The sequence below is a fragment of the Saccopteryx leptura genome, chromosome 9, assembly GCF_036850995.1.
Source record: "Saccopteryx leptura isolate mSacLep1 chromosome 9, mSacLep1_pri_phased_curated, whole genome shotgun sequence".
Classification (NCBI taxonomy): Eukaryota; Metazoa; Chordata; class Mammalia; order Chiroptera; family Emballonuridae; genus Saccopteryx; species Saccopteryx leptura.
The window spans coordinates 41,849,917-41,861,749 of NC_089511.1; the positions used below are offsets into that span (position 1 = coordinate 41,849,917).

General features: G+C 47.4%; 2 protein-coding genes and 1 pseudogene across 2 annotated transcripts in view; 1 reads left to right on the plus strand and 2 right to left on the minus strand.

Moving 5' to 3' along the window:
• POLR2I (RNA polymerase II subunit I) overlaps positions 1-11,833 on the plus strand; it is a 95,881-nt gene that overhangs the window by 58,617 nt on the left and 25,431 nt on the right. The gene's annotated exons all lie outside the window — the stretch shown is intronic.
• WDR62 (WD repeat domain 62) overlaps positions 1-11,833 on the minus strand; it is a 59,069-nt gene that overhangs the window by 46,654 nt on the left and 582 nt on the right. Inside the window, exons 2-7 of the mRNA XM_066348425.1 lie at positions 9,795-9,886; positions 8,393-8,455; positions 4,158-4,215; positions 3,779-3,949; positions 2,198-2,335; positions 1,616-1,798 (exon numbers count right to left, since the gene is read on the minus strand). Of these exons, the coding sequence (XP_066204522.1) occupies positions 1,616-1,798; positions 2,198-2,335; positions 3,779-3,949; positions 4,158-4,215; positions 8,393-8,455; positions 9,795-9,886 (705 nt within the window). The remainder of the gene's footprint in view (positions 1-1,615; positions 1,799-2,197; positions 2,336-3,778; positions 3,950-4,157; positions 4,216-8,392; positions 8,456-9,794; positions 9,887-11,833) is intronic.
• LOC136381566 (U2 spliceosomal RNA) lies at positions 11,081-11,199 on the minus strand (annotated as a pseudogene).

Genomic DNA, 11,833 nt, shown 5'->3' on the forward strand with positions numbered 1-11,833 from the left:
TAGACAGAGGCACAGATGGGACAGAGTTGTCATTGCTACCCACAGAGAAACAGCTACGGGTGGAAAGTATCTGTTCAACAGACCACGACTTCAGATAGGTCACTTGCAGTAACAGGATTGAATTTTAGGCCAAAATTTTATACCCTACTGCTTAAAAATAACTTCATAGAAACTATATTTCAAAGCAGCATAGAAAAAAGTTACTGTATATAGGAAGGGCTGTCTATCCTGCCAGAACATGAAGATAGAAGCACAGGAAGCGACAGAACTCTGGACACAGATTAGAGGAGTTTTTCCAAATCTACAGACTTAATTATGAGTCATTTATAATAACTGCTCAGGAGCTACACATCTATCTGTCAAAGCTTATGACTTGTTTAAAAGCTGTGTAAGAGGATTCAAACAAGAAAAACAAAGAACCTATGACAGAGGGAAAACCTCAGAATTCTTTCACATGCCTGACATGATGCCATTAACCCTAACGGCGAGTTCTGGAGGAGAGTCACAGAGCAGGAATAGAAAAAGGAGGGAAAACTGAGCTACAACAGCCAAATGGGAATCCAAATCTGGGACTAGGAAGATCGCTCGGACTCAACCCTCAGATCCTAAAGAAAAGTGGTTCTACAGTTTATTAATATATCATCCTTTAGTTGAAAATGTTACTGACCTGGAATGCTGAGGTCGCTGGTTCTAAACCCTGGGCTTGCCCAGTCAAGGCACATATGGCAGTTGATGCTTCCTGCCCCTCCCATCCCTCCCTCTCACTATCTTTCTCTCTCTCCCCCTTCACTAAAATAAATTAAAAAATATTACTGGGGCCCTGGCCAATGGCTCAGTGGATAGTGTATTGGCCCAGTACACAGATGTCCTAGGTTTGATTCCTTGTCAGGGCACACAAGAGAAGCTACTATCAACTTCTCTCCCAATCCTCTCCTTCTTCTCCTCCCACAGTCAGTGGTTCCACTGGTTTGAGTGTAGCCCTGGGCACAGAATAGCTTGGTTGGTCCGAGTGTGTCAGCCTCAGGCACTAAAAATAGCTCAGTTGATTTGAGCATTGGCCCCAGACAGGGGTTGCAGGGTGGATCCTGCATGTGGGAATTGCTCTCACTATCTCCCCTCCTCTTACTTGAAAAGAAAAAGGGAAAAACATGTTGTTATGATTGTCAATGATACTTTAGATTAAAAAAGAAATACAGTTGTCCTACTAGCCAAGAGTACTCAATGAAGAAGGAAATGTGAACTGATACAGTTGTCCTACTAGCCAAGAGTACTCAATGAAGAAGGAAATGTGAACTGAATCAAACAGCGATGAAAGCAACAGCAACCTTGACCCCATTACAGGGTACTAGGCACTGTGCTGAATACCTTACCTATATTATCTCATATACTCCCTTATCGACTCTGTGAGTCAGACAGGAGTATTTTGGTTTTTACAGATGAGAAAACTGAGGCTCAGAGAGGGAAAGTCATTCACCAGAGTCACACAAGCAACTTGAAGTGAAACCCAGAGATGGTGTAACCAACTACCAGGCAGAAACATTACTAAGTGCCCCAGGAGACCATGCCATGGAAACAGTGTTTCCCCCATTGATAGCAGAGAGGTGAGGTGACGTACCTTCAGATTGATCCACTTCTCCAGCACCCTCTTCTCGTTGAACTGGCAGAGGAGGCCCGAGTAAGACACACAGAAGGTATTGCCTGCCATCTGGCCCCGGCCACAAGCCACATCACAGAAGACATTGTTGTGCAGCTCACCCAGGATGCCTGAGCGCCCTATGAGGGGCACTGTCCCCGTCACCTGGAGGCACAGCAGGGCACAGTGAGACAATGTCCACACAGCCTGGAGCCTAACATCATGATGGCTCTCTTATGACCAGAGGAACAACAAAGGAGGACTCTAAGAAACTCCTCCTAGTGGAGGAGAAGGAAAGGAAACAACAAAACACACTTCCAAACACAGTGGCTGGAAGGCAGCAGTCCAGGAACGAGGCCTGGGGGAGGAGGGGAATGCAGTGGGGAGACTCCTGGAAGGCCCTGCCAGTTAGCACCAGGAAAGCAGGCCAGAAGCACCAGCCACACCCCCGAGAGGCCAGACAGCCTGAGACCACTGCCCATATCTCAGGTGGAAACAGAAGTCCACACTTCCCCTGATAGTTACCACCCAGCCCTGGCTGCGGAAGCAGGGACAAAAACTCACCTTTGTTTCAGTGGACACTTCCAAGAACCAGAACCTCACATGCCGGTTACCAACTGTGACAAAATAGCTACTGTCCTCTGAGAAAGAGAGGGCAATGACCCTGCACGATACCTTGTTGGAAGCTACCACGACATCTTTCTGGAAGAATCAGTACAGAAAAGTTCATGCAGCTCCCACCCTATTGGACTCCCACCCCCAGCCTTCGCTCTCAGCCCTTGTCTCCCCGCTCTCCCTTTCTCCAGGTCTGTTTGCCCTGACCTGTCAGTAAGCTACTTCATGGGAGAGCCGATATGGCACTCTTATTCCCACCCTTTCTCCAGGTCTGTTTGCCCTGACCCGTCAGTAAGCTACTTCATGGGAGAGCCGATATGGCACTCTTATTCCCACCCTTTCTCCAGGTCTGTTTGCCCTGACCCGTCAGTAAGCTACTTCATGGGAGAGCCGATATGGCACCCTTGTTTCCAGCCTTTCTCCAGGTCTGTTTGCCCTGACCCGTCAGTAAGCTACTTTATGGGAGAACCGATATGGCACCCTTGTCCCCACCACAGTGGGAATGAGGCTTGGAAAGGTTCCCATGTGAGAGTAGTTCCAGAGCTCCGCCTAAAAGTCCAAGCTCTACAGCCCACAAATGATGCTGAGGACAGCCACAGCTGGGCAGTATGGATAACACAACCATGGCCGCCATCTCACCCTTACCCTGCTGAACCCTTCACAGGATAACTGGGAATCTCATCAACAGCTCCGTGAAGGGGGGGCTTCTCCTCCCACTCTGCCATGCTCAGAGGGAGGGTATCATGTGTTCAAGGTCACATAACAAATTACAAAGAGAACCAGGACTTGGTACCCGCTTCTGCCAACTCCAAGTCCTCCCCCAGCTATTCCAGAGTCCACTGTTTCAAATCAGCTCATTTAATTCTCACAGTTCAACTGTGTGAATACTAAAATATCCATTTTATAGATAAGGAAACTGACCCACAGAGAAGTCACTTCATCAAGGCCATAGATGGTCAACATAAAAATAATTATATATTCCACTAGTTGAAAACTTGTTGCCCTGGCCGGTTGGCTCAGTGGTAGAGCGTCAGCCCGGAGTGTGGATGTCCCAGGTTCAATTCCCGATCAGGGCACACAGGAGAAGCACCCATCTGCTTCTCCACCCCTCCCCCTCTCATTTCTCTCTCTCTCTCTCTTCCTCTCCTGCAGCCATGCTTGATTAGAGTGAGCTGGCCCCAGGCCCTGAAGATGGCTCTATGGCCTCCGCCTTAGATGCTAAGAAGAGTTCAGTTGCTGAGCAATGGAGCGACACCCCCCTAGTGGGTTTGCTGGGCGGATTCCAGTCAGGGCACATGTAGAAGTCTGTCTCTGCCTTCCCTTCATTCAATGAATTTAAAAAAAAAAGAAAGAAAGAAAACTTGTCATATGCCCTTCAATAAGTGCCTAAACCAGGGATCAGGTGCTCAATAAATATTTGTTGAATTTATGAGCATTTGAACAAGTAACCTCATTCAGTTCTTCCAATGCCTGAGACTCAGGATGCTCAGGCAGCTGGCTGCCTGCCCACACACCCACCAGTCAGCTCACCTTCCAGTCCCAGACGTTGAGTACCATGTCGTGCTGGTAGCCCATGGACACAATGTGCTTCATATTGGGGGAAAAGGCCACACAGGCCACGCCGTACTTGTGGCCCAACATCTCCGCCACCTGGCTCTTCTCATCCACATCCCAGATTCGCACAGTAGGCCTGTGCCCATTCTAGGGAAGGTAGGGCTGTTACTGCTGCTGGGTTCTATACCAGGCGGGGCTGAAGTTGGCAATGCCCCAGGATGTGCCCAAAAGCCACCTTCCCCATCTGTCATAAGGTTTTTCTGTCCCAGGAAGGAGCTATTCCGTAGGCCCAGTGGGGACAGAAGGAATGGCCCCAAGACCCCTCCGCATCTATTCAATCACGATCACAACTCACCTCCCCTGTCACAATGTACTTCCCATCAGGGGAGAAGGCCAGAGAGCTCAGAGACTTCCTGAGGGCAAGAAAAGGGGTTGATCATGGATTCCACAAGGGGGTGCAGCCAGACCCCAGCCTGGCTGTGCTTACAGCACTCTGCCCACTCCTCCCAAGCCCGAGAAAGGCCAGGAGAGGTGAGCAGCAGCAGCTACCACAGAGCCAGTGCTGCCTGTGTACAGTATAGCCAGCACACAGTACATTCCTGCATTCCCAGCTGCTAGAAAGGGGCCGCAAATTAGAAAAATGGGGTTTGGTAAAAGCAAAGGTCTTCCTCCCTAAAACACCAAGCTCAGATGGGGTGGACACTGAATGGGGACCCTTCTTCCCTTCCCTTTCCAGCAGTAGGCTCCTACGACCCTCACCAGCCCTACAATCCTGAGAAATTCAGATGCAGGAAATGGTATAGATCTGGCCTAACTATGGAGGTGGTGAAGGGAGGACCCTGACAGACATCGCACTGAGAGGGCCACAGCATGTGCTCCGCTGCTAATCGCTTAACGTGTTCTAGGAAACCCAGTAACAACCAACATGTTTCTGATACTCCCCAGTAGCCTTCACGATGACGAAATGACCAGACTAGTTTGCAGGATTTTGGCAGCAAGTTTCACTGTTCCCAGACTGTATTGGTTTTTCCTCTATCCACTTTCCTTTAATGTTGTTTTTATATCTGCTCTTAATAGTCTAGTAATTGTCTCTCTCACATGAATAAACTGGTGTGCTGACAACTAAGTAAATGCCTCAAGTAAGTCTTAGACAATCTCACAGAACATTTATCCTCATAAACTCAACCCTCTGATGGCTTCCCATTACTCCTATAGCAGCGGACAAAGCAAACTGCCTACCCACCAGCCCCTTACCCCTCCTTCCTCACTGATAGAACACCAGTTTTAATTAGGATGGCAATGTCTCCAGCAAGAGTACTTTTCCTCCTCTCTTGCAGCTACACAAGTACAGCTATATGACTTAGTCTGGCCACTGAGAGGCACTATGTTTAATTTCCAGAAAGCTTCTCAAAGGGAACTCTACTCCCCACTTGTTCTCCTTCTGAAAAAAAGGACATGACAGCCAGAACTCCATCCTGAGTCAAGTGGTGACTTCAAGAACAGAAGCCACATAAGTATGGTAGAACAGAAAGGCAGAAGAAGTGGGGTCCCTAATGTCAGAGACAGCAGCCCCTGCGTGCCCACCTCCAGACTTATGTGCAGGAAGAGCATGCCCTTGTGTTTAAACCATGTTTGTTGTGGAGTTTCCACTGCCTGCAGGTACTCCTGACCTTTGCCCAGTCCTCTGCCAAATGCTATATGGGCATCAGTACACTGATTCTTCACATACATGCCATGAAGTCAGGACTCTCACTAGCTAGTTTTTGAGATGAGGAGATTTCAACACAGGGAAGTCCCTTGCCCGGGGTTACCTAACCAGACAGGGCTCTAGGTCAGAGATTCTCAATCCTGGCCGCATGTCAGAGTTCTCTTGGGAGCTTTTTAAACATGTCAAAGCCATGCTAAGACTAGTGAGGAAAAGTTTGGTGAGGGACAGGGTAGGTATAATACCTGCAAAGTTTCAAAGAAGCTCCCCTAAGATACTCACTAATCACAAAGGAAAAAAGAGGTTTCCTAGTGGAGAAGCCTGGCAGACAGCAAGGCTCAAAGTGAACACTACCAGTTACGAGAGAGCAACATCATGAATTTCCTGATAGAATGTACTGAAAAGAACATAGCATTCCTGAGGAGATGTTCTTGCCAAAGTTGTAGACCCTGAATCTATGTGTGAGGAAATATCAGACAAACCCAAATGTTGGCACGTTCTACAAAATACCTAGACTCAAAAGTGTCATCCACAAAAGTCAAGAAAAGATGGAGGAACCACTTCAGACTGAAGAAGAATGAAGAGACAATGATATGCAATGCATGATTCTGGACAGAACCCTTTTGCTATAAAGGACACTCTTGGGACAAATGGTGAAACTTGAATGAGGAATAGATAGTAGTGATGTACCAATTTTAATTTATTTTAATTTCCTGATATTGTTGAATATATTGCAGTTTTAAGGGACTATGCCATTTTTTAAAAAAAGGAAATACAAGTCAAAGTATTTAGAGATATAAGAGCATCATGTCTGCAACTAACTCTCAAATGATTCAGAGAAAAATTAATATGTATATAGACAGAGACAGAGAATGATAAAGCAAATGTGGTAAAATGTTAACATTTGGGGAATATGGATAAAAGGTATACACACGCTCTTTTACTATTCTTGTTAAGTCTAAACTTATTTTAGGCCCTGGCCAGTTGGCTCAGTGGTAGAGCATCAGCCCAGCATGTAAATGTCCCAGGTTCGATTCCCAGCCAGGGCACACAGGAGAAGCGCTCATATGCTTTTCCACCCCTCCCCCTCTCACTTCTCTCTCTCTCTTCCCCTCCTGCAGCCCCAAGCACTGAGGATGGCTACATGGCCTCTGCCTTAGGCACTAAGAAGAGCTTGGTTGCTGAGCAACAGAGCCATGCTCCAGATGGGCAGAGCATCACCCCTTAGTGGCCTTTCTGGGTAGATCCCAGTTGGGGCTCATGTGGGAGTCTGTCTCTGCCTCCCCTCCTCTCACTGAGTAAAAAAAAATTAAAAAAAATAAAGTTAAATTATTTCAATATAAAAATTTTTAAAGTTGCCAATACCCAGGCCTCACTAGGCCAATGATTAGGCCTTCTCTGAGAGTGAGGTCTAGGGATCAAGTGACTGAAATCCAGCCAAAATGAAAACCTCTACTCTTATCACACCACCTCCTAAGACAGACCCATCAATCATTAAGAGTGGACCCTTCCCATGCCACCTCCTGAATGACACAGTGATCAGTCCTAAGGCAGACCCCTGGGAACCAACTTGGGCTTACTCAGGGCCAAGGGCCTTTCCTAATAAGTTGGCAGCTAAGGGATCTTTTTTTTTTTTTTTCTTTTTTCTGAAGCTGGAAACAGGGAGAGACAGTCAGACAGACTCCCGCATGCGCCCGACCGGGATCCACCCGGCACGCCCACCAGGGGCGATGCTCTGCCCACCAGGGGGCGATGCTCTGCCCATCCTGGGCGTTGCGACCAGAGCCACTCTAGCGCCTGGGGCAGAGGCCACAGAGCCATCCCCAGCGCCCGGGCCATCTTTGCTCCAATGGAGCCTTGGCTGCGGGAGGGGAAGAGAGAGACAGAGAGGAAAGCGCGGCGGAGGGGTGGAGAAGCAAATGGGCGCTTCTCCTGTGTGCCCTGGCCGGGAATCGAACCCGGGTCCTCCGCACGCTAGGCCGACGCTCTACCGCTGAGCCAACCGGCCAGGGCAAGGGATCTTTATAAATCACATTCATTCATTCATTCATTCAAAGTGTTATCAATGTGCTAGATACTGCTCTAGGTGAAAGGGGCATAGAGATCCACTAAGAGAAAGTCCCTGTCCTCAAAGAGCTCACACTATGGAAGGGAGACAGAGAGTAAATATTATCAGTGAGGAAATCAGATGGCATATCAGAAAGGAGAACACTGTGGAGAAAAGTAAAACTGGGAAGGAAGATTGAGGTGCTGGAACACTGAATTGTGGAAAGCATATCCCTAGCCTATAAATGCCCCCCAGTGGCTTCTCCTTGTAATCAGTATCCAACTCCCTCCCCAAGGCCCACGTGATGTGGCTTCTGCCTGCTCCAGCCTCATCTCCACCTCATCCACTCCTCCATCCAGGCACATGAATCCTTGGCTGCTCCTCACACAACCCGAGATTCTTAAGCACTGTCAGGCCTTTGCCCCCGATACTCCCTCTGCCTGAAATGCTCTCTCCTCACTTTCACATGGGTCACTACCTTACTTCCTTCAGGTCTCAGCCTCAGAGAGACCCTTCCAGAACCCTCTGATATGGCTTCTCTCCTACTCTCTACCTATAAACCTGCCCTAACACATCCCTCATCACTTCCTCATAGCAATGGTCACAATTGGCTAGCAGTTGGCTTGGTCTGTCTCCCCAGCTGAGCTGTCAGCTCTATGGAAAGCAGAAATTCTTGTCTCTTTTGTTCACTGCGTGTCCCCAGCACCTGGGACAATACTTAACACAGATCAGACACTTGGTGAGTGTTGCTAAACTGATGGGTGAGTGAATGAGTGAGTCACTGAACCACAAGCATTTCTACAGTCCCACCCCTACCCATGCGCAGGCCCCAGCCTACCTGGCAGTGTTAAAAATGTGCTGCTGCTTGTTCTCCTTGGGGTCCAAAATCACCACCACACAGCTGAAGAGAAAGAAGAAAATGAGCTCAAACGGAGGGGAATATTGGGATATTCTGTTCCCAATAGAAGAGAGCCCACACATAAACAAGGCCTCCTCTGAGCACAATATTCTATCTCTGTTCACCTCCTCCTCCAGGTGTATATTCTGAGAATTCTAGAAACTTCACATTATTATTAATACATCCTTAAATAGAAACCAACACTTCTGTGGTAACTATTCTGCCAGGCCCTGGGTTAATAAAGACCTATGAACGCAATCTCATTAAATCCTTACAACTGCCAGGTAAGGTCAGGAATCTTAGTTCCATTTTATAAGGGAGGAAACTGAAGCCCAGGGAGAGGAAGTCCTTTGCCCAAGGCTATCCAACAGGTCTGAGACAGAGTGAGAATGTTAATCTATACCTCTCAGATTCAAAATCCCTCCCTTGTCCTCTGTCCTGAACTGTTTACTTCCTCAAGACTCAGTAACAGATGCAGTTCATCAGGAATGACCATGAGTCTGCCCTGCCCTGCCCTGCCCCACCGGGGTTGGAGAGGAGTGGCCCCTTTGGTGTCTAGAACAGTGCCGTGCTAGAACAGTGATTGTAGAATAAACAGTGGCAGAATGTCCTTCAGTACTCTAAACTATCTGAGGGGAGGGTATCACTATTTCTGTTTTTTTTTTTTTTTTTTTTCCTTCCTGTATTTTTCCGAAGCTAGAAACGGGGAGAGACAGTCAGACAGACTCCCGCATGCGCCCTGCCGGGATCCACCCGGCACGCCCACCAGGGGGCGATGCTCTGCCCATCCGAGGCATCGCTATGTCTCGACCAGAGCCACTCTAGCGCCCGGGGCAGAGACCACAGAGCCATCCCCAGCGCCCGGGCCATCCCCGCTCCAGTGGAGCCTTGGCTGCGGGAGGGGAAGAGAGAGACAGAGAGGAAGGAGAGGGGGAGGGGTGGAGAAGCAGATGGGTGCTTCTCCTGTGTGCCCTTGCCGGGAATTGAACCCGGGACTTCTGCACGCCAGGCCGACGCTCTACCACTGAGCCAGCCGGCCAGGGCCACTATTTCTGTTTTATAGACATAGAAGTAGAGGTTCAAAAAAGGGGCACATGATGGTGCTGGGACATAAATCCAGGTTGTCTAATACAGCTTAGGTTTTAACCACCTGTCTTTCCCATAATCACTGCCACCTCCCAGCTGCATTCACAATAAGGCTTTCATAGTGCTCACTACAGGCCAGGTACTATTCTAGATACAGATGAGCCCAAGGAATCCTCTCCACAGCCCTCAGAGGTAGGCAGCACTATCCATTTGTGCATTCTACAGATGGAAAAGCCAAGCCCATCCCCTCACTCACCCTGCTAGGTAGGCCACATGTCCTGTGCTGGGGTTACAGGTTAGGCCACTGCTGTTCTGGGCTGTGATGCCAAGCACCTTCTCCAGTGACACCTGCAGGGAAAAGGTCCAAGTCAAAAGTACCTGCTCCAGGAGGCCCCATGTGACATAGCCACCTCAGTTACCCATTCTGTTCCTGTTATATTCAATACCCTCACTGAGCTTCTATAGTTATCTACTAGCAGCTGACACTGGTTTTCCTTAACAATCCTTTGACAAATACGCAATACAAGGTGAAGAACATAGAATGGTAAGGAAAACAGACAAAAATCCCTGCCCTTCTGGAGCTCACATTCTGGTGGTAATGGGATAGAGGACATTCCAAGACAATGAACAGAATAAAACATGCAAAATAGAGATTAGGTGATGATATGAGTAATAAAGAAAATCAAAGCAGGGAAGAAAATTGGGAGCACAGAGGAAGGGAGGAGGCCTCACTGAGAAGGTGACCTCTGAATAAACTCCTAGGTATTTTATGTGGATGAGGACTTGAAATCCCACAACCCAAGGAAGAAGGCACTATTAACAGTCCTGTTTTACAGATGAAGACATTGAGATCCAAAGTTTCAAATCAGCAGAGTGGCAATGTAGGGATACAAACCCAGGAAATCTGGCTCCAAAGCCAGCACTTTGGGCTCTGCAGGGGAGACACAACAGTGAGCAAAGGTGTACACTATTCCCTCATCAAATCTATAGCCTAGAGGTTCATCAAGTGAAGAAACAAGTGAACAATCAATCAAATTTAAATTTAAACACTAAGTGCCTGATGTGTGGTGGCACAGTGGATAAAGCATGAACCTGAAATGCTGAGGTTGCTGGTTTAAAACCCTGGGCTTGCCCGGTCAAGGCACACACAAGATGCAAATACTATGAGTTGATCTTCCTGCTCCCACACTCCCTCTCTAAAATCAATAAATAAAATCTAAAAAATAAAATAAAATAGGCCCCGGTCAGTTGGCTCAGTGGTAGAGCATCAGTCCCAGGTTCAATTCCTGTTCAGGGCACACAGGAGAAGTGACCATCTGCTTCTCCACCGCTCTCCCTCCCCCTTTTCTCTTTCTCTCTCTCTTCCCCTCCCACAGTGCATTGGCCCAGGGCACTGAGGATGGCTACTTCCAGCCTCTGTTTCAGCTAAAAAATAGCTCTGTTGCCAGCACATGGTCCCAGTCAGGACACATGTGGGAGTCTATCTCCTCTCCTCTCACTTGGAAAAAGGAAAAAATAAAAAAATAAAATAAAATAAAACAAAACAACTCTCTAAGCAAAGTAAGTTAAATGGACCAGTCCCCATCATGGTTGATCAAAACAATTTAAACTGATAAGAACAGATACTACACTTGATCTTAGCCAAAAGGCGGAGAAGCGATGATCAAAACAATTTAGAGCAGTGGTAGTCAACCTGGTCCCTACCGCCCACTAGTGGGCGTTCCAGCTTTCATGGTGGGCAGTAGCAGAGCAACCAAAGTATAAATAAAAAGATAGATTTAACTATAGTAAGTTGTTTTATAAAGATTTATTCTGCCAAACAGTGAAAATCCAACATAAAGTACTTGGTAAGTAATTATTATTATATGCTTTAACTTGCTGTAACTTTGCTTTATAAATTTTATAAAGTAAAGTTACTTCCCTACTTTATAAATCACCATTACTGTGGAACTGGTGGGCGGTTAGAAAATTTTACTACTAACAGAGATACAAAAGTGGGCGGTAGGTATAAAAAGGTTGACTACCCCTGATTTAGAGTATGGACTCATAGAACAGTGGTATTTTGCCTGACTGGTGGTGGTGCAGTGGATCGAGTGCCGACCTGGGACGCTGAGGCTTTTTTAAATAGTTGCTGTGCAGATGAAATTACCTCTGCCTACTCTAAAATCATCTCCCCAGACAGCACTGCTAACATTTTACAATTACTCACATCCTCTTCATAATTTTGAATGGCGACATGGAATAAGAATCCCATCTTGGAGAAGGAAAGAGAAGGCAGGGGGCGAGGGAAGGCGG